The 19,651-nt window shown below is 46.3% G+C and overlaps 2 protein-coding genes across 2 annotated transcripts in view; both read left to right on the top strand.

Annotated features, from left to right (window-relative positions):
- The window catches only part of LOC147610899 (chromophore lyase CRL, chloroplastic-like), a 99,086-nt gene that overhangs the window by 21,660 nt on the left and 57,775 nt on the right, over window positions 1-19,651 (top strand). The gene's annotated exons all lie outside the window — the stretch shown is intronic.
- Window positions 14,514-15,969, top strand: LOC147610900 (uncharacterized). Its single transcript, XM_086785202.1, has 2 exons — window positions 14,514-15,373; window positions 15,464-15,969. The coding sequence occupies exons 1-2, from the start codon at window positions 15,077-15,079 to the stop codon at window positions 15,545-15,547; spliced, it is 381 nt and encodes a 126-aa protein (XP_086641328.1). The 5' UTR covers window positions 14,514-15,076; the 3' UTR covers window positions 15,548-15,969.

Raw genomic sequence — 19,651 nt, 5'->3', positions numbered from 1 at the left:
ACAGTGATTAAGCTTTGAGAGCTCCCACATCTATGAGCAATTGTTGCTGATGCAGGTCTTTCACCCGCTTGATGAAGTCCGTAGCATTCTCATTGGGCTTCCTTGTTTCATGTGTGAGTTCATCTCTTAAGGCATTCTGTCTTGAAGTGATTTTAGAGTCATAACCTTGAGTCATGAAAAATATTAACAAGTCATGAGTAGTCATTTGAACAGTCTATCCTAATTTGTCACTAGTCCTAAATAATTATCAATTTTACAATATTTTGGAGACATTAAAGAGAACTATTTTTATAACTTTTGCAAAATAAGCATAGTTTCAAACTTCTTTTAAAAAATATACATATTACTAAGTTAAAGGTGAAAAATTTTTCACTTTTCATGTAAAATAACAAAATGGAAAAAACAAGTTCAATGACAAGATCTAATATTCTTTAAAACTACTAATAATTCACGCATGTCTATGTAATGTGTAATAAATTCTTTACTTAGATGTACAAAATGTGATTTTTCTTCTACAAGAATTTAACTAACTTCATCCCAATCATTGCACGTCATCCCAATCATTTAATTAGAGCATATATTTAATGTTAAGATAAGTAGGTATATGGAGTCCATGGCCATAGAAGAGGTCTATTGAAAGAAAAGATTTCTCTAGATTCACATAGAAAATCAGCATGGACAACCGATAAAAAGGGCTTGTGAGTTAAGGCTCTCACGCATACTGAAGTGTGGGCACCCAGGTCAAGCAAAGGTCATGCATATTATATGCTTGGGCACCTTCTCTTAAGCGTGGGCTTGTATAAGTGAAAGAAAGCAATTATTTAAGCTTTTTAAGATTTTGGACAAAAGCGTGGGAAAAGAAAGGCCTAACCATATAAAGATAGCGTGGGAGTCGTCTACGCATGGATAGCATCAAGGAGGCGACTATCTTTTTCTCTTCATCGCAAGGCTGTACGGACATGACATCGCCATCATCATCGACATCACCATCATCATCGTATTGTACGGCCTTCTACATAAGTCATTGCATGTACGGACATATCGTAGGCTGACGTCATCCCCCATATGATCAGACCTGCCATTATGGTTTGGCTAGGTCAATGTTTTGGACTGCTAACGTCATCACCTTTGTACAGTGGACTGTACTACTGTCATGATTACTGTACAGCCAACATTGAGGTGACATCATCTCTATACGGTTGCTATTGACATCAGATCCCCTGTATGGCTAGACCTGTCATTACTATGCGGCCAAGGTTGAAGTAGCATCATCTCTGTATGGCTGCTTGCTGATGTTCCATGTGTCCTTTTTTAACCAGAAACAAGATCCTTCTATTAGTTAACCAAAAAAAAAAACAGCCAAAAAGGGCTAAATACAAACTCGCCTCCATGTACGGAACAAGGACCAAAGAACAAAAGGGGAGGAAGGATGCACTTCTCCATGTGTCTTATGTACAGATTGTTACTGAAGTCAGCATTATTGTACAGATGGAATTTGTGGGCATCTTATTGGTGTGGAAAGGCCACTTGCATTCTCTATTCCTTGTGGTATAGACATCATCTTTGCCTTGGGGCATCATGAAACCCTAGCGAGCATTGGTTTAAGTAGGAAGGTTCACCATTTGGCAGCCCAAGTGGTCCCCTAGTATGGTGTCGCTCCATGGGAGGTTAGGTATCCTTTGTGTTGCCGTATTTATTTCCAGTGCGTGGACCCGAGTGCCCGGGATTCCTGACTCAAGCTTTCTGGTGAGCCAAACTTGTGCTTGGAAAAATGCCTGTATTGTACAAGTTCCATGAAAGGGAGATGTTTTCATGGTAAAGTTGCACGTACACGCGTCACGTGCATCCCGCACTTGGATGCCACGTAGACATATTTCTACCGAAGGTGCAGGACTTGGGGTGGAAAATTGGTCCCATGTGAGCCCAGTGCGGGATGAGTCAGCCAGGGTTCCACTCCAGTCGTCCGAGGTCAGGTGTGTATTGTCCTGCATATGCGTCCAAGGTCAGGTGTGCATTGTCCTGCACATGAAGCAGTGCCAGTCCGCGCTGTGAGTCTCTCTCTGGAATGATGTTAGTTACTCTGTATGTTTGGTTTGTGACCAGATGTCATGTCAGACGACTGTGTAGAAGTAGGATTTGCAGGTAGGAATGGGGCGAGCCCATAGGGCTGCCCCAAGAACAGTTATATGGGCACGGGGAAGGCTATGGGCCCTCCCAAGGGGCCAGGCAGGCCCTAGGACTTGCCCACCAGCCCAAGGAAGGGCTGGGCTGTCGGCCAGCCTAAGGGGCCTGGCAAGCAGCCGACAAGGCCTTTGGGCCAGCCCAGCCAGCAGGCGGCCAGGCCAAAGGGTTGCCCAGCAGCCAGTCTGCTAGTGCCCAGGGGCTGCCTAGCAGCGTGCGCAGGCCTGGACGGCAGCCCACAAGTGGCGAAACAGCCCTAGTGTGAACACGTATAAAAAACCAGCATTTAGTGCTGAATAAACAGGTCGCGGAGAGGAAAATAGTAGGGGGTATAAATACCCAAGACATAAATCAGTTCATTTATCTCATAATTCACAAGGTGCTGCAGCTACTCAAGGGCCAAGACAGCCAAGGGAGAAGCTAACGCAAGGGCGAAGGTGTGAAGGTCAAGGGCAGAGATCTATCTCAGCCAAATCAGGTTCAGTCAGTCTTTTGTTTTCAGATTTTGCATCATTCTAATAAAAGCAAATACACCATTCGTGTGGTGGGGGTCCTAGAGAGGGTATTTGGGACCCAATATTGTGTCCTCTTCTCCCTCTCTCTCTCTCTATTTTTCTGCACATCTACATTCAGTTTTGTGCATTAATTTCGTCGCGACAAGTGTGCTAATTTTTGAGCATTGGAGTTCGTGATCTCCCCCGACGCTTCCGCATGTTACAGTGGTATTAGAGCCTACTTCAAGTGTAAAGATTAAGAAACCAGAATTTTTTTCTCGCTCGTGTGGTTGGTTTTCAGACTCCGGTGTACCACCCCTTTCGGAGTGACTCCTGTCCCTCGAACGACGGTTGGTTTTCAGCCTCTGGAAGCCTTCTGAAGTCTCCCGCACACATAGTGGATGGTCAGATTGCGCTCCGGAAAGGAGGTGCATTTTCCTGCTATGGCGAGCTTCGACGACGAGAGAGACCAAGAACCTTGGGACCAACGTGCACTAGGCAGCCCAGCGAGGGCATCAGGCATGAGTGTTAAAGAGATGTTCCAACAGATGATGTGAGCAATCGCAGAAAAGAGTACCAAGTTGGAAGAGTAGAAGGCGTAGATACTGGCTCTAGAAGAGCGCACCCGTTCTCCAGCGCCACGTCTTCCGTCTCCTCCTCCCTCTCCTTCCGTATCCCAGATTCCAGATCCTCTACATAGGGACCAACGATACATTGCGGCTTTGGACGCGAGACTGACACCAACTGCTTCCTCGAATCATTTTCCCGAGAAAATGAACTTCAGTAAGTATAATGGTAAACTCAACCCCACAACTCTTTATTCATGGTTGCATCAATTTGAAGCCTACTTTGCCGTAGTTAGAAAGAATGATATTGACAGAGTGATCTTAGCCAGTTGGTACTTGGAAGGTGAGGCCAGGAGAGGATCACTGCAGCATTAATCTTCCAGCACATCAGGCGGGCTATTATTGATATTGGCCTAGAGAATGTGGTGCAGGTCATCACGGACAATGCGTCACATCCATTGTGTGGACTCCATGTGCTGCACACTGCTTGGACCTCATGATGGAGGACATAAGGAAGCTTCGATGGGTGACTGTGATATGCAGCGGAAGTCTTTGTATTGGTTGATCCTGTCACACAAATGCTCACACCGTCTTCTGTATCCTGAGTTTCGTGAGTTTAGCAATCCATTTCATTACTTCAAACTTTAAAGAGATGAGAGAGAGAGATATGAGAACTGTACACCAGATTGGGTCCCGAATTACCCACTGAAGGGGCCCCTATCCCGATAACGAGATAGTATTTGCTTTATTACTTTAGAGAGAATGACTTTGGACTGTAGATAAGCCAAACGCAAGATCTCGGAGGATCGGAGAGCGGCTGATCTGTACATTGCTGTAGAAACACCTCGATGACTTGATCTCGAGCCTATACACTCTTTCCAAGGGCATGAGGAAGGGCTGCACACCTGAGGCTGAGAGAAGAAGAAGGTGGACTGGTCTACACACTGTTAGAATGCTGAAAACACATATGAATGCTGTGTTACCTTCACCAGATGACTACTGAATGTGTGGATGATGCACAGAAGGCTGGACACTGATGCAAACAACAGTTTCAGGGCTGGAAACTGTTGTAGACTGAACCTTCAGGGCTGGAATCTGCTGTGGACAGAAACGCTGGAGTGTAGAGAGGGCTGAGGACTGAAACGCATGAGAAACATGGCTGCTGGGCTGCTGGGCTGCTGCTGTACGGCTGGAACAGAAACGCAGATGGACTGCTGTACGGCTGTGCAAAACGCAGGCTGCAAACTGCTGAATCTGGCGTTGAACTGAGGATGAACTGTGGACTGAATCTGGGCCTGAACTGAGTGCTGAATTCAGGGCTGAATGCAGGCACCTAGGGCTGGCTGAAGCTATGGATCTCAAGGGGCTGGAGAAGAAAGCTTATGGGCTCTAGGGCTGGATTAGTCTTGGGCTGAAAGCAAGAAGGAGGAGAGCTCTTAGCACAATGAAGACTGAATGAGAGAATAGGCTCTAGGCAAGCCTATTTATACTAACTGGAGGTTGGTCATTTAATAAAGTTAATATTTATAAATGCCCAATAATGCAAATAATGCTAAATAAATACTATTAAATATGAAAAAAATACCAGATAAATCCTAGTAAATTCCCTAAGGCTTCTGGGATGTTCTAAATGATGCACAGGCATATGCATGCATATTATGCAGGATGCAGAGTGCTTTCTGATGCAAACCCTAAGGCTTCTACTGACTCTACATCATAGTTACCACGGAACGGGAACGTTCCGGGAACGTCGGATGCTGGAACAGGAGCGGGAACGGGAGCGGGAGCGGATCGGGAACGTCGCGGAACGCCACGTCATATGACATGTCAGCATATGACATAAAATGACAAAACATTTAAAATATCCAAGATTAAACTTTAAAGTCTTAAACATTAAAAATTTGAAGAGTCCAGACTCCAAATAGAAACTGAAAAGAAAGTACATCGCATGTGGATATATAGAAACTGAAAAAGAAAGTACATCGCATGACAAGTACAAAACTAGCCTCAAGGGCCAAGGTAACTGGTGAGTCAAAGACTAGTCATCAGCAAGTGGGATCTCATCCTCCTGTCCAGGCTGTCCCTCAATCTGCTCATCCTCATGCTGCTCCACATCATCCTCTCCCTCTGGCTGATCCTCACCATCATTGTCATCAAGATCAAGGCAAAATCCAATAAATGGCTCTGGAGTACACTCAGCTCTGAACTTGTTAAGCAAACGCAAGTTTGCATTAACAAATACAAGGTCATTTGCCTTCTGGACACCAAGCCTGTTCCTCTTCTTGCTTGCAATGTTCCCAAAACTGCTCCATAAGCGCTCACATGGCGAGGAGCTAGCACCCTGGCTAAGCACTCGAATGGCCAATCTTTGCAGCAATGGTGTATCTGCCCCATAATCCTCCCACCACCGTGCACTGGATATCTTGAACCTATCATTCTGTGCATCCTGCAAAGCGAAGAGGCCTCTCTTTTGTCGATAGAAGGAAAGGTCTTCACGAACCCTCCTCCTATCATCTGTACTAGGTACAAGCTTCCTCAAGATATCCTCCCAACCCTGCACAACCTCTGCATCTGTCTCTTGTCCTTTGCCTTGAAATTCTGGATCCACCACAAATGCAGCAGTCTCTAATGCAGAGTGATACTCTGTCCACCTGCCTGTCGCAAGACGAGATAGCTCTTGTCTCCTACCCCCATCCAAAGTCTGTAGAGATAGGATTCTCTCAATCATCCTGTCCATCCCCTCATACACCTTGCCAATGCAAGGCTCATCTCCATCAAGAAGCCTCAACATAAGAATGATTGGCCGCACAACCTGCAACAATACCTCAACAGTGTCCCAAAAAGTGTCCTCAAGAACAATGGACCTGCATCGAATAGCTGCCACTGAGGTACGCTCTCGCCATGCATCCCACTCCTCACAAACTACAAGCTGCCTCAAATGATTCTTCACTTCAAAAAGACGCTTTAGCATAAGGAAATTATATGCAAAGCGTGTATCTGAATACTTTAAGAGATCCTTTGGGGATCTCTGTCGAAATACAGCCAAAATGTAGTGGTGGCGAGTGATAAATGAAACAATGTGATTGCCCATTTCAATAGAAGGCTCCACCCACTGCATCTTACCCATATCTTTGAGGAGATTGTTGAGCCCATGTGACATGCAAGGAGTGAAGCAAATATGTGGGTACCTATCCTCAATGATCCTCCTTGCTGCCCTGTTTGAGTTCTCTCCATCAGAAACAAACTGGATGACATTATTGGGACCCACGTAATCAATGGCTTCACTCCAAATATTTGCCAATCTCTCTGCAGTTTTGCCCGCCTCTGAATTGTCAATAGCTTTAATAAAAAAGCTACATCCTCTGGAGTACGCAAGGATACCCTGAATGGAGCGGCTCCTAGTGTCACTCCAACCATCACTCATGATAGTGACGCCACATCTACGCCATACATCCTGAATGGGTCCCAAGGCATCCTCTATGGCCGTCCTCTCTGTGGCTAGAAGTGTAGTGCGCAATGCCTCGGATGAGGGTGGAGCATAGCCAGGTCCGAAAGAAGCAATCTCCTTCACCATATCTGCAAAGTATGGGTTGCGGGCCTTTACCAAAGGAACATCTGCAGCATAAAAAAACCGTGCCACTGATGCATCTACTTGTGCTCTCCTCCCAGGGTGCCATGATGCCACAAGACTAGCCTGCACTGGACCTCGTGAAGCCTGGGTCTGGGAAGCATTTGTTCCATGTGCGGATGGCTGTGGAGCAGCCCCAAATAATGGGGTAGATGCACTCGCTGAAGATGCCACGCCTGCAGGTGTAGCTGATGATGATGTACCTCGAGGATCAAGAACAGAGGGCCGACTCCCTGTTGTATCAAGTCTATCTGCAAGTGCCTGCAATTGTATGATATCTGCTCCTGACACTGTAGGGCAAACAAAAATGCCTTTGCCTCTAACCCCCAACAAATGGGCTCGCACACGATCCGTGCCTCCAGTCTTAATGGATCCACAAAAGTGGCACTTCCACTTGCGTGACCCTCCTCCTCTTGCACTATCATATCTGGACACAAGATCCACCTCATTCCACCAAGGGGATCTGTTTTTTGCATCTATGCCACGAGGAGGTGCCATTGAAATTGATAAATGGCTGAAAATTAAAAAAACATGCAAAATGCCCTTGCATGAGACATAAGTAAAGTGTCCACAAAGTGGAAAAAAAGTGCCACCCGAGCAAAAGAAGGGGCCAACTTGCCAAGGCCCAAGAGCCTAGAGGAGGGGCCAAGAGGAGGTAGGGAGAGTGTGCACTGTGGGGCAGCCAAGGCTCAAGGTAGGGAGAGTGTGGGGCAGCCAAGAGGAAGGGTGGGGTAGTAGGTGGAATGGAGAGTGTGGGGCAGCCAAGAGGAAGGGTGGAGTGGTAGGGAGAGCACTCAAGCAGCAGGCTCAGCTATCGAAACAGGTGCAGCAGCGAAAGAGCCGTACGCTAGATAAAAACGGCCGCCGGCGACTTAGCGAAAGTGCACTTTTTCCGGAACTCCCGGAACGTGTGTTCCGCCCTAGCGTTCCGGCGTTCCGACACGCGTTCCGCCACACGTTCCCCGGCAAGTGCGCCGTTCCGGCTCCCGTTTCCACGTTCTGGGCACGCCTTGCGCTTCGGAGCGGCGTTCCGGCGTTCCAGGAAGGCGGAACGCCGTTCCGCGGTAACTATGCTCTACATGCATGAATGATTCTCTCCAAGTGGGTTAAGGGACTTGACTGACTGACTGACCCACTAAGGCTGAGGAATGACCTACGTAGCTCGTGCCTGACTTATCCTGGCCTGAGGATGTACAATGGGGTCACGGCGTACGACAATTATCATCCTATTAGGTTCTAAAACTGTACAACTGCTGCACTTCTGATGATGAGTCATCTTGTCACCATGCACTGAGTGCAGAGTGCATGTGACATTCCCTCCTGATTAGCTTGGCGGCAGGTTCATGGCTTCCAAGTAGTCCGCCAATAACTGGGGGTACTCTTGGAAGAACTCCTCGTCGAGCCATACGGCTTCGTGGGTGCCTCGATCTCGGAATTTCGTATAGAACTGACAAATCCGTCGACCGGATGAAGAAGGATCTGCTCAGGCTCAATAACTTCTGCCTCGTCTACCACGTCTGGCTGCTGTTCATCTGAAACATCAAACACTTCTGGACCAACATATGGTTTTAGCCAAGAAACATGGAAAACATCATGCATTGTCCAACTGGCAGGCAACTTTAACTTCATTGAGACATCACTTATCTTCTTAACTATTGGAAAAGAGCGAAAACTACGGAATGAAAGCTTGGGACAACGTTTGCCCACTTGTTTCAATCTTTGCTTCATGATACGCAAATAGACCCAATCCCCTTCTTTGAAGTGGACATCTCGTCTAGATTTATTTGCCTGTCTGCTATATGCTTCCTGAGCTTTGGTCAAGCGGTCTTTGACTGACTCAATGATCTCGGATAATGCTTCCGTGGTTTTATTAGCCTCTAAAGATGGAGACACCATTCTCGTCAAAAGAGAAGAAAAACGGCGACCAAAGGCTGCTTCATATGGAGTCCGTCCGACACTGGATGAATGCGTGTCGTTCAAGATAGCTTGGACCAACGGAAGATAGTGCTCCCATTTGGACTGCTGGTCATGACAATATGACTTGAGGACATCGAAGGCCAACTGATTATAAATTTCTGTCTGGCCATCTGTCTGGGGATGGAATGCACTAGACAACTGCAACTTAGTTCCAAAGTTTTCAAATAATGCCCTCCAGAAATGCGAGGTAAACTTGGAATCTCTATCTGATGTTATGGTGCTAGGCAAACCACAAATTGGATACCAATGCTTGAGAAACAGACGAGCTACGTCCTCGGCTGTGGCCGTATGCTTGCATGGGATGAGCATGCAGAACTTACTAAAGCGATCCACAATGGTAAAACACTGAGTGTTACGGGATCCAGTGGATGCTGGTAGAGGCCCTACAAAGTCCATAGATATGTCGATAAAAGGTCCGTCGGGATAGGCAAAGGTTGAAGTAAACCTGCCTTCTTTGTATGGGAAACCTTGACTTTTTGACAAATCTTACAGGCTTGTACATGTGCATAGACATCACGCCTCATCTTTGGCCAATAAAAGGACCGTTCTAATTTCTCGAGGGTACTGTTGATACCCCTATGTCCTCCAACTAAGGAGTCATGGGCATTGTGGAGAAGAGCGGAACGCTTTTCCCGAGTAACACAGAGACGGTTCTTGTAGAACAACCAACCGTTCTGTACTGAATAGTGGCCAGGCTCAGAAGTGAGGGCCAAACTATACTGAGTACCAAACTCAGGGGAGTCGACATATTGGTCTTTCATACTATCCAACTCCTTCCCCGTGATTTCGAGAATGGTAGCTTCGTGGACTGCCTGGATGCTGGACTTTCGACTGAGAGTATCTGCTACTGGGTTATGCTTACCAGGGATGTATTCAATCATACCTCCAAACTGTTGGAAGATTTGACTCCACCTGGCCTGTCGAGCACTCCACTGGGCACTTGGTATAGTCTGAAGCCACTTAAGTGCTTGGTGGTCTGTTTTCACTGTGAAAGCCTGTCCATAAAGAAAACGCTTCCAATGTTTGAGTGCTGTGATCACACCCAAAAGCTCTTTGTCATATACCGAATAATTCTTTTCAGCGACATCCAACTTTCTGCTGTAATATGCCACGGGTCTATTGTCCTGCTGGAGGACTGCACTTATGGCTACATTGCTGGCATCGGAAAGGTTTGTCCCATGATGCTAACTTTAATACAGGTGCTTCTGAGCCAGCTTTCTGGAGTGCACGGAATGCATCAAGTGCCTTACCTGTAACTGAGACTTTCTGCTTGCGAGTCTTCACCCCCTTGAGCAAGTCGGTAAGAGGTGCTGCAAGGTTGGAAAACTGATGGACGTGTGCTATAGGCCTGACAAAGACCTACGAATGAACAGATTTCTTGGGCGGTCTTAGGAATGTCCCAATCTAAGATCTCCTGAACCTTTGATGGGTCCAGTCTAATCCCATCGGAACCAATGATATAGTCCAAATACTGAACTTCCTTAACACCACATATAGACTTTTTGTCGTTTATGTAGAGCTGATTATCTCGCAAAAGTTGCAAGACTTTCTCCACATCTTTCTCATGCTGCTCCGCAGTGGCTGAGAAGACTAGTATGTCATCAAGGAATATGAAGACACACTTTCCAATGTGGACTGCGAAAATCCTAGACATCATCTTATTGAATGTTGCGGGTGCATTTGTAAGCCCAAAAGGCATGACTACGAACTCGTAGTGACCACGCTCTGTCCTGAAAGCTGTTTTGGAATGTCAGCTTCAAAAATGCGGACCTGATGGTAACCACTCTTGAGGTCGATCTTAGTGAAAAACTTAGCACCGTCTAAACGCTCCAAAATGTACTCTATCCTGGGCATAGGAAACTTATTCTTGATAGTGAGTTTGTTTAATGCCCTGTAGTCTACACAAAGGCGTGTAGACTTGTCCTTCTTTTGGACAAATAGAATAGGTGCAGCAAATGGGGAGGAAGAAAGGCCGAATGAATCCGGCTCGGAGAAGCTCAAATAACTGCTTTTCCAACTCGCCCTCTAAAGTCTTGGAAAGACGATAGGGAAACCTGCTAGGAGGATCTGATCCAGGGACCAAATCAATGTGATGGTCCTCAAGGCGAGAGGGTGGGAGACTGGGCGGGAGATCGTCCCTAAGCATAATGTCCTGGTGTCTGGATAGGAGGTCTGCTCTAACGGAGGGATTGAAGATGTAAGGGATGCTACTAATGAGGGAGGGGCTGTTTGAGCACGAACATAAAGGAGTGCTCCTTCTGCTCCCTTGCGGATAGCTCGTCTGGCCTGGAGATGTGAAATCAATGGGATGCCAAGAATGCTTCTATCCCCACGAATCATGACAGGCTCAGGAAAACCTTTACAAATAGTAAAAGTGTCCTGTCCCCAATCGGGAATAGGCTCATACTGACGGAACCACTGAATTCCTAAGATCATGTCACACCCTAACAGAGGGGAGATGATGAAATCTCGTTGAAATGAGGCCTTCTGAACTTCAAAGGCAAACCGCTGTGCCTTCTGGGAAATGTGGGTGCGAAGACCAGGTGTAAACCCCGTCCACATCCAGATGATATGGGACTAATGTGCAGTTCAATTTATTAGCCAACTGGGGAGAGATGGCGTCTTCAGAACTGCCCATTTCGAAAAGGACTACAAACTGTCGGCCCTGGGCAGAGCCATAAGCTCGGATAAGGCTCTTCTGAGCAGCATCGCTCTCACCCTCCTGCTTAGCATCAAATACCACGGATGGCATAGGATGCATGGAAGGTAAAAGTTGAACTGCATTTGAGGTAGTAGGCGGGGCTGGAGGAGCTGGGGAGGCTGTGGCAACTGTGGCAGAAGGGGCTTTGGCAGCTTGTGCCGCTTGCCATTTGTGGCAATCCTTCTTACCATGCCCTATAATGTGACAGAAAAAACATCTATTTTTTGACTGGTACTTCCTTTGCTCCTCTGGAGGAAGATAACCTCTAGTAATGCCTGCTTTAGCCTTTTCATCAGGGGTTTTCTTAGGTTCTTTATCCTTCTTACCCCCTGAACTGGAGCTATTACTGCTGTCCTTCTTAGCATCTTTAGAAGATGCGTTACCTTTCCCTGTCTGTGCAGCTGATTGCTGCTGCCAGGGTTTGGTATTGGACTGAGATGCTTGCTTGGGCTTGCCCCCGTTAAACTTCATTTCTTCATTCTGAGCGAGAGTCAGAGCCCGGTCATATGTACTTGGTTCAAAGTTACAAACTGTGAACCGAATGTTGGAGTCCAATCCACGAATGAATTGCTCCATCTTGGCCTGTCCAGATAACCCTAACTGCTGTGCTAAAGTAATAACCTTACTGGAAAACTGAAGCACTGGGGAACCGTTCTGTCGGAGTCCATAGAACTCGTCTTTCAGACCGGTCATGTACTGGGGCGGGAGAAATCTGGTCTTCAGGTGGTGGACAAAGATGTCCCAGTCAAAGGTTGTGACACCTGTGGCCTGGTCAGTATGAATACTAGACCAATGCTGCCACCAAGTGACTGCCTCACCAGTGAGATGGGGAGCCGCTAAGTGGACTTTGTCTTGTGGGTCTGTGATCTTAGCTAATGGAAAATGAGCATTAAACTGATGAATAAATTGATTAACTGAAGAATGATCACACTTACCATCATACTTGTTGAAATTCGGTTGACTGCGAATGATGGTGGTTGCTGCTGCTGCGGGATGCTGGCTGGTGACACCTATGACTGGGGAGACTGAGGAGAGCTGCTGATACCTCAAGTGTATGGCCTCCTTTTCCCGTTGGTGTTCGAGTAACATACGTTCTCGATCAAGCTCACGTTGGTGTTCCCGAGTGGCGAGTTCAGCCTGACGCCGGTCTTCGTCGATCCTGCGTTGGGCTTCCTCATAGTCCCGTCTTTCTTCTTTTTCTCTTCTCCTTCGGGCCTCGTCCTCTCTCCTTTGTTAGTCCATCTGAAAGAAGAGGGAGATGTAGTCGGGTGCTGCTGGAGGTGTAGAAGGACGTGCTGCTGCTGCCTCCAAGAGTTGGAGACGCTCCATGAGTAGCTGGTTCTGAGCTCTAAGAAGAGCTATGGTGTCTGCTGTAGGCGGAAGAACGAGGTCTCCTTCGGGGGAGACGTCTTCCGGCTGATGAGTACTCTCTCCTGTAGACATGATGCTGAAGTCGGTGGTCGTGCCGGAACGCAATCTAACCATCCGAGGATGCCCCCACGCTAGGATACGGTGTGTGTGGACTATCTGAATCTGATACCAATGTGATATGCAGTGGAAGTCTTTGTATTGGTTGATCCTGTCACACAAATGCTCACACCGTCTTCTGTATCCTGAGTTTCGTGAGTTTAGCAATCCATTTCATTACTTCAAACTTTAAAGAGATGAGAGAGAGAGATATGAGAACTGTACACCAGATTGGGTCCCGAAGTACCCACTGAAGGGGCCCCTATCCTGATAACGAGATAGTATTTGCTTTATTACTTTAGAGAGAATGACTTTGGACTGTAGATAAGCCAAACGCAAGATCTCGGAGGATCGGAGAGCGGCTGATCTGTACATTGCTGTAGAAACACCTCGATGACTTGATCTCGAGCCTATACACTCTTCCCAAGGGCATGAGGAAGGGCTGCACACCTGAGGCTGAGAGAAGAAGAAGGTGGACTGTTCTACACACTGTTAGAATGCTGAAAACACATATGAATGCTGTGTTACCTTCACCAGATGACTACTGAATGTGTGGATGATGCACAGAAGGCTGGACACTGATGCAAACAACAGTTTCAGGGCTGGAAACTGTTGTAGACTGAACCTTCAGGGCTGGAATCTGCTGTGGACAGAAACGCTGGAGTGTAGAGAGGGCTGAGGACTGAAACGCATGAGAAACAGGGCTGCTGGGCTGCTGCTGTACAGCTGGAACAGAAACGCAGATGGACTGCTGTACGGCTGTGCAAAACGCAGGCTGCAAACTGCTGAATCTGGCGTTGAACTGAGGATGAACTGTGGACTGAATCTGGACCTGAACTGAGTGCTGAATTCAGGGCTGAATGCAGGCACCTAGGGCTGGCTGAAGCTATGGATCTCAAGGGGCTGGAGAAGAAAGCTTATGGGCTCTAGGGCTGGATTAGTCTTGGGCTGAAAGCAAGGAGGAGGAGAGCTCTTAGCACAATGAAGACTGAATGAGAGAATAGGCTCTAGGCAAGCCTATTTATACTAACTGGAGGTTGGTCATTTAATAAAGTTAATATTTATAAATGCCCAATAATGCAAATAATGCTAAATAAATACTATTAAATATGAAAAAAATACCAGATAAATCCTAGTAAATTCCCTAAGGCTTCTGGGATGTTCTAAATGATGCACAGGCATATGCATGCATATTATGCAGGATGCAGAGTGCTTTCTGATGCAAACCCTAAGGCTTCTACTGACTCTACATGCATGAATGATTCTCTCCAAGTGGGTTAAGGGACTTGACTGACTGACTGACCCACTAAGGCTGAGGAATGACCTACGTAGCTCGTGCCTGACTTATCCTGGATTGAGGATGTACAATGGGGTCACGGCGTACGACAATTATCATCCTATTGGGTTCTAAAACTGTACAACTGCTGCACTTCTGATGATGAGCCATCTTGTCACCATGCACTGAGTGCAGAGTGCATGTGACAGTGAAGCTGGTTGTGGATGAGGCCGTACGCATCACTACCTTCTTTAGGAAGAAACACTAGGCATTATCTATCTTCCGATCCCACTCACACTTGGACATGGTGCGGCCATCCAAGACCCGATTTGCCTATATGTATCTTGTGCTTAGCAGGCTACATGAGGTACAGGATGCACTTCGAGCCTCAGTGGTATCACCGGCATGGAGGGAGATGCGTGATTTGACCAGTGAGCCCACTCGGTACATCCAACACAAAGTGTTGGATGAGTCCTTTTGGTTTGATATTGAGGGCTTAGCAAAGCTCCTCAAACCCATGTATATCTTTATCCGATTCAGTGACATGGAGGGCTCTACATTGGGCTCCTCTATCATCATTTTCATCGGATGAGAGAGATGATGTCATTAGTCACCTCGCCGACTATCACTCCTACCAGTTATATCTAATATCTATTATGTAATATGATTTATGGTACGTGCTGTGATTTTGGTTATATGATGTACTTAGTATTAGATATCTAATTTAAAATTTGGAATGTCAGACGTGGCGAGGTGATGGCCATTGTTGACTCGTGATGGACTTATATGCGTCATCCCATTCATGGGATTGCAGCGTTACTCCATCCGATATTCAACAAGGTCGAGCTCCAAATAGACACGCAACTCAATTTGCTCAAGGATGCTTATGTGTCTCAAGTGCTTAGCGAAGACATGGTGACCTTCGATGAGGAGTTGGTTGTCTACCGCAATCGGGTGGGAGTTGCCTTTGAAAAGTTGAGTGCCTCAGCAGTTCAAGGGCAGGCAAAACCACTCAGGTGGTGGGACATCCAGGGATACCGGGCCAAAATTGTCCAGAAAGTGGCCTTTAGACTGCTATCTCAGGTTTGTAACTTTAAAGTTCTTAGTTTGTATAATGCAGCCAATGTGTAATCTTGTCTTATGACATTTGCTAGTGCTATGTGGCATGTGCAGAGTTGCTCTGCTGGTGCATGCGAACGGAATTGGAGTGCATACTCTCTTGTGCACACCAAGATCCGTAATTGCTTGAGTACTTAGCAGTTAGAGAGGTTGGTGTTTTGTCGATCCAACCTTCGTCTTTTGCGCACACTCAAGACAGCCACTGGTGTGAAGGAGGTAAATTACTTGCCAACTCAAAATGTTTATTATTAAATAATAAACTTTATGTGTAACCTCATGAGTATTGACTCTTGATACGTGTTATGTGCCATGTCACATGTGACAGGTGGATCCCTTTATCTTCGATAGGCTCCTCGCTCATACTACTGATGCGGAGGCTCAGCTTCGGGAGGACTGGTTGTTGCGAGACGAGCAGGAGGAGATATACCGAGAGCTCCAGAGAGAGCTTGAGAGCATAGATCAGAGGGTTACACGTGCTCGATCACGAGCTATGAGTATTCTAGATACTGATGCTCATGGAGCTTCTACTAGCAGTCCAGGTGGTCGGTGTCGTCGGGGTGGGTGAGATGAGGCCGTGCTCAGATAGCTCAGCAGCACGAGTCTTTTGCACATGGTGATGATGATAATGATCCCTTAGATGAGGGGCCCATAGATACGAGTGACATCATTCTTGCAGTGCCGGTGGTCAGAGAGCCTGACTATGACTTGGATGGCAACATGTTGACGATGGAGATGTTTCTTCAGAGTCCTCATCTAGTTTAGATGAGTAGCTAGATGCTACTATAGTTTATAGTTACTAGTTTTTTTATTGGTGACTAGCCTCTAGGAATCATCATTCATGTATCATTGTATGACATATGTCTACAATCTTATGATTTCAGATTTATCATTTATCCATGTCACATGATCCATCTCACTTTCATTTATGTTCATTGTTTAATTATTTTATTTGATTATTGATATTTGCATTTGCCATTGTCACTTGTGACTTGTAAGTTACTAAGTTGTAGGTTGTGCAAAATTGAAGTTAAAGGTTGTATGGTATTAGTAAGTGCTTTAATGTTCATTGATGAATCTTCAAACTTCATATTTCAAAAGTTTATAAGTATATATATCAGGGGGAACGTTCACTATGTTTGGAATCTTTTCAGCACGTTTTCCAAATGTACTGTACGTATCATTCACTACGTTTGGAACCACCTTGTCGCAAAGGTAGTATTCAGGTAGTCCAAGAGTCCACTGTGTTAGAGATACAAGGAAAATATTTAGACAGTATGAAGACAGTCCGTAGATTGTCCAGAATTTGGAACTTCTTACAGTATGGCCCTTTATTTAGAACTGGGTCATTACACCTTTCAGGACGGTTGGCTTTATTACAAGGGCGACTATGTGTTCTCAAAGAGAAAAGACCGGCACATTTCCATGATGTCGATGATTCCCTGGTTAGTGGTCATCGCGGGATCAATAGTACCTTGGAGAAGTTAGAAAGATCGTTTTATTGGCCGAAGATGCGTAGGGATGTGTACAACTATGTTTCTCTGTGTCCCATATGTCAAAAAGTGAAAGTACCTCATACCAAACAGGCAGGGTTGCTTCAACCATTGCCCGTTTTCTTGAGGGTCCGTTTCACTACATTTCGATGGATTTTGTTGGACCCCTTAACGCATCTACTGGATCTCAAAATACTCAGCGTATGATGATAGTTGACAGGTTCAATAAATTTTGTATGCTTATACCATGCAAACAGGCGGCCACAATAGAAGATATAGCTCGGCTCTTTCTCCAACATTGGTACCTAGTTTGTGGTTTGCCACGGACCGTTACTTCAGATCGGGACCCAAAGTTTACATCTCACTTTTGGCGAGCTCTGTTTGACAACTTTGGTACCAAATTGCAATTGTCTAGTGCATTCGATCCCCAGACCGATGGCCAAACAGAGATTTACAATCAGTTGGCTTTTGATGTGCTTAAAGCGTACTGCCATGATCAATAGTCGAAGTGGGAGCTTCATCTTCCGTTGGTACAGGCGATTTTGAATGACACTCACTCATCCAATGTTGGCAGAACGCCGTACGAGCCAGCGTTTGGTTGAAGATTTTTCTCTCTTCTCACGAGGATAATCTCTCCTTCCTTGGAAGCCAACAAGACAACATAAACTTTTTCAGCCATCATTGAGTCTATCAAAGAGCGTCTTACCAAAGCTCAGGAGGCTTACACCAAACAGGCACACAAGTCACGGAGAGACGTCAATTTCAAGGAAGGTGAATGGGTTTATTTAAGGATCATGAAGCAAAGACTCAAGCAAGTGGGCAAGCACTGTCCAAAGTTGTCATTTAGAACTTTTGGTCCTTTTCCCATCATAAAGAAGATAAGCGATGTCGCCATGCAACTCAGATTGCCAGACAGTTGGACGATGCACAATGTCTTCCACGTCTCTTGGTTAAAGTCTTATATTGGACCTTCATTGCACAATGTTCCAGAAGAGCAGCAGCTAGAAATGGTTGATGAAGCACAAGTGATAGAGCCTGAGCAGATCCTTCTACACCGTTGGAAGCATGGTTCTGGACGACGTCTTCGCCAAGTTTACACCAAGTTCAAAGATCGAGGGACCCATGAAGCCGTTTGGCTAGATGAAGAATTCTTCCTCGAGTATGCATTGTTATTGGCGGACTACCTCGAAGCTATGAACCTCCCGCCAAGCTAAGCAGGAGGGAATGTCACGTGCACCCATGCACTGTGGTACACAGTGACAAAATGTCTCATCACAATAGTGCAAGAATCATGTACAGAAGTAGGACCTTTTAGGGTTTATTTGTCGTATGCTGTGACCCCTTTGTGAGCCCAATCCAGGACATGTCACACACGAGCTACGTAGGTCAGTCTCCCAGCCTAAGAGTGTCAGGTCAGTCCTCTTAAAACATTGTGGAGAATTCAGCAAGCATTCATCATTCAGGAGCATGTAGAGGTCAGCCCTAGCAGTAGTTGCATTAGGAGCATGTAGTTGCATCTCATGTAGAAGAGAGCCAGTCCTAAGGCCAGCCCCAAGGCAGCCCAAGTGATGGCTAGCCTTGCAAGGGGCAGTCAAGCCATAGTTACCAGGGGACGGGGACAGGGACGGGGAGACGGGGGACGGGAACGGGAACGGGGACGGGGACGGGGACGGCTAAAGGTAGGGAACGGGGACGGGGGGTGGGGACGGCACTCAAAATTGTTAATTTTAGAGGAGTAAAGAATCAAGATTAATCAATCAATAACAACAAGCTTTCTAACTCCAAAAGTTATGAATCATGATACACATTACATTTAAAATTAAATTACGCTACGAGGTGCAAGAGTCAAGAGTCAAGACTTGCAAAGTCGGAAAAGAAAGACTTTAAAGTTCATAACATTAAATAGATATACTCAAAAGATGTTGGGGCCTAGGCGATACAAAATATAAGTCACTCGCTCTCATACTCTGTGCTCCCAATAAGAGAGGTGCTAGCCTCATGATCATGAGTGCGTGAAGTGTGGATGGGGGTTGTGTCATCCGATGAAGGCTCATGATGAGAACCATCTGTCCCACCCTCCTGTGCAATAGTTGTAGCTGCCTCCTCTTGTTCCATCTCCCACTGTGTAAAAGTATCGGCATTGCATCTTGCACTCTTGCCAAGCATCCGCAAGTTTGCGCTAATGAAGACAAGATCATTAGCTCTTTCCACCCCAAGCCGATTTCTTTTCTTTGATGAAATGTGACTGTAGGAGGACCATAATTGCTCTAGGCAAGAAGAGCTAACGGACTGGCTCAAGATCCGGATCGCCAACTGTTGTAGCTCTGGTCCATCTGATCCGAAGTCCTCCCACCATAATGCTGCACCAACCTTGAATCTGTCCTGCTGCGCATCTGCACATCCATATGAGCCTTGAAATGCCCTGTAATTAGAGAGCTGGTCTCTAATTTTGCGCCTGATTCCTGCATCCGGCGTGAGGCGATCCAAGATGAGTCTCCAACCGTTGCTCACCTCTTTATCACCCTCCTGCTCTTTTCCCTGAAATTCTGGGTCCACCATAAAAGCAGCTGCATGTAAAGGAGAGGAATATGAGCTCCATCTCACCACACAAAGCGAGTGGATCTCCTCATATCTATCTACGTCTGGCTCAAGCTTCTCAAGACTCTATCATCTGGTCCATGGCTTCATATACTTTGCCGATGCATGGCTGCATAGCATCAACAATCGTGAGCAAGTGGACAATGGGATGCAC

Source organism: Cibotium barometz, chromosome 48, assembly GCF_041138505.1.
Source record: "Cibotium barometz isolate CiBa-2024 chromosome 48, ASM4113850v1, whole genome shotgun sequence".
Lineage (NCBI taxonomy): Eukaryota > Viridiplantae > Streptophyta > Polypodiopsida > Cyatheales > Cibotiaceae > Cibotium > Cibotium barometz.
This window is presented reverse-complemented; position numbering and strand designations above follow the sequence as displayed.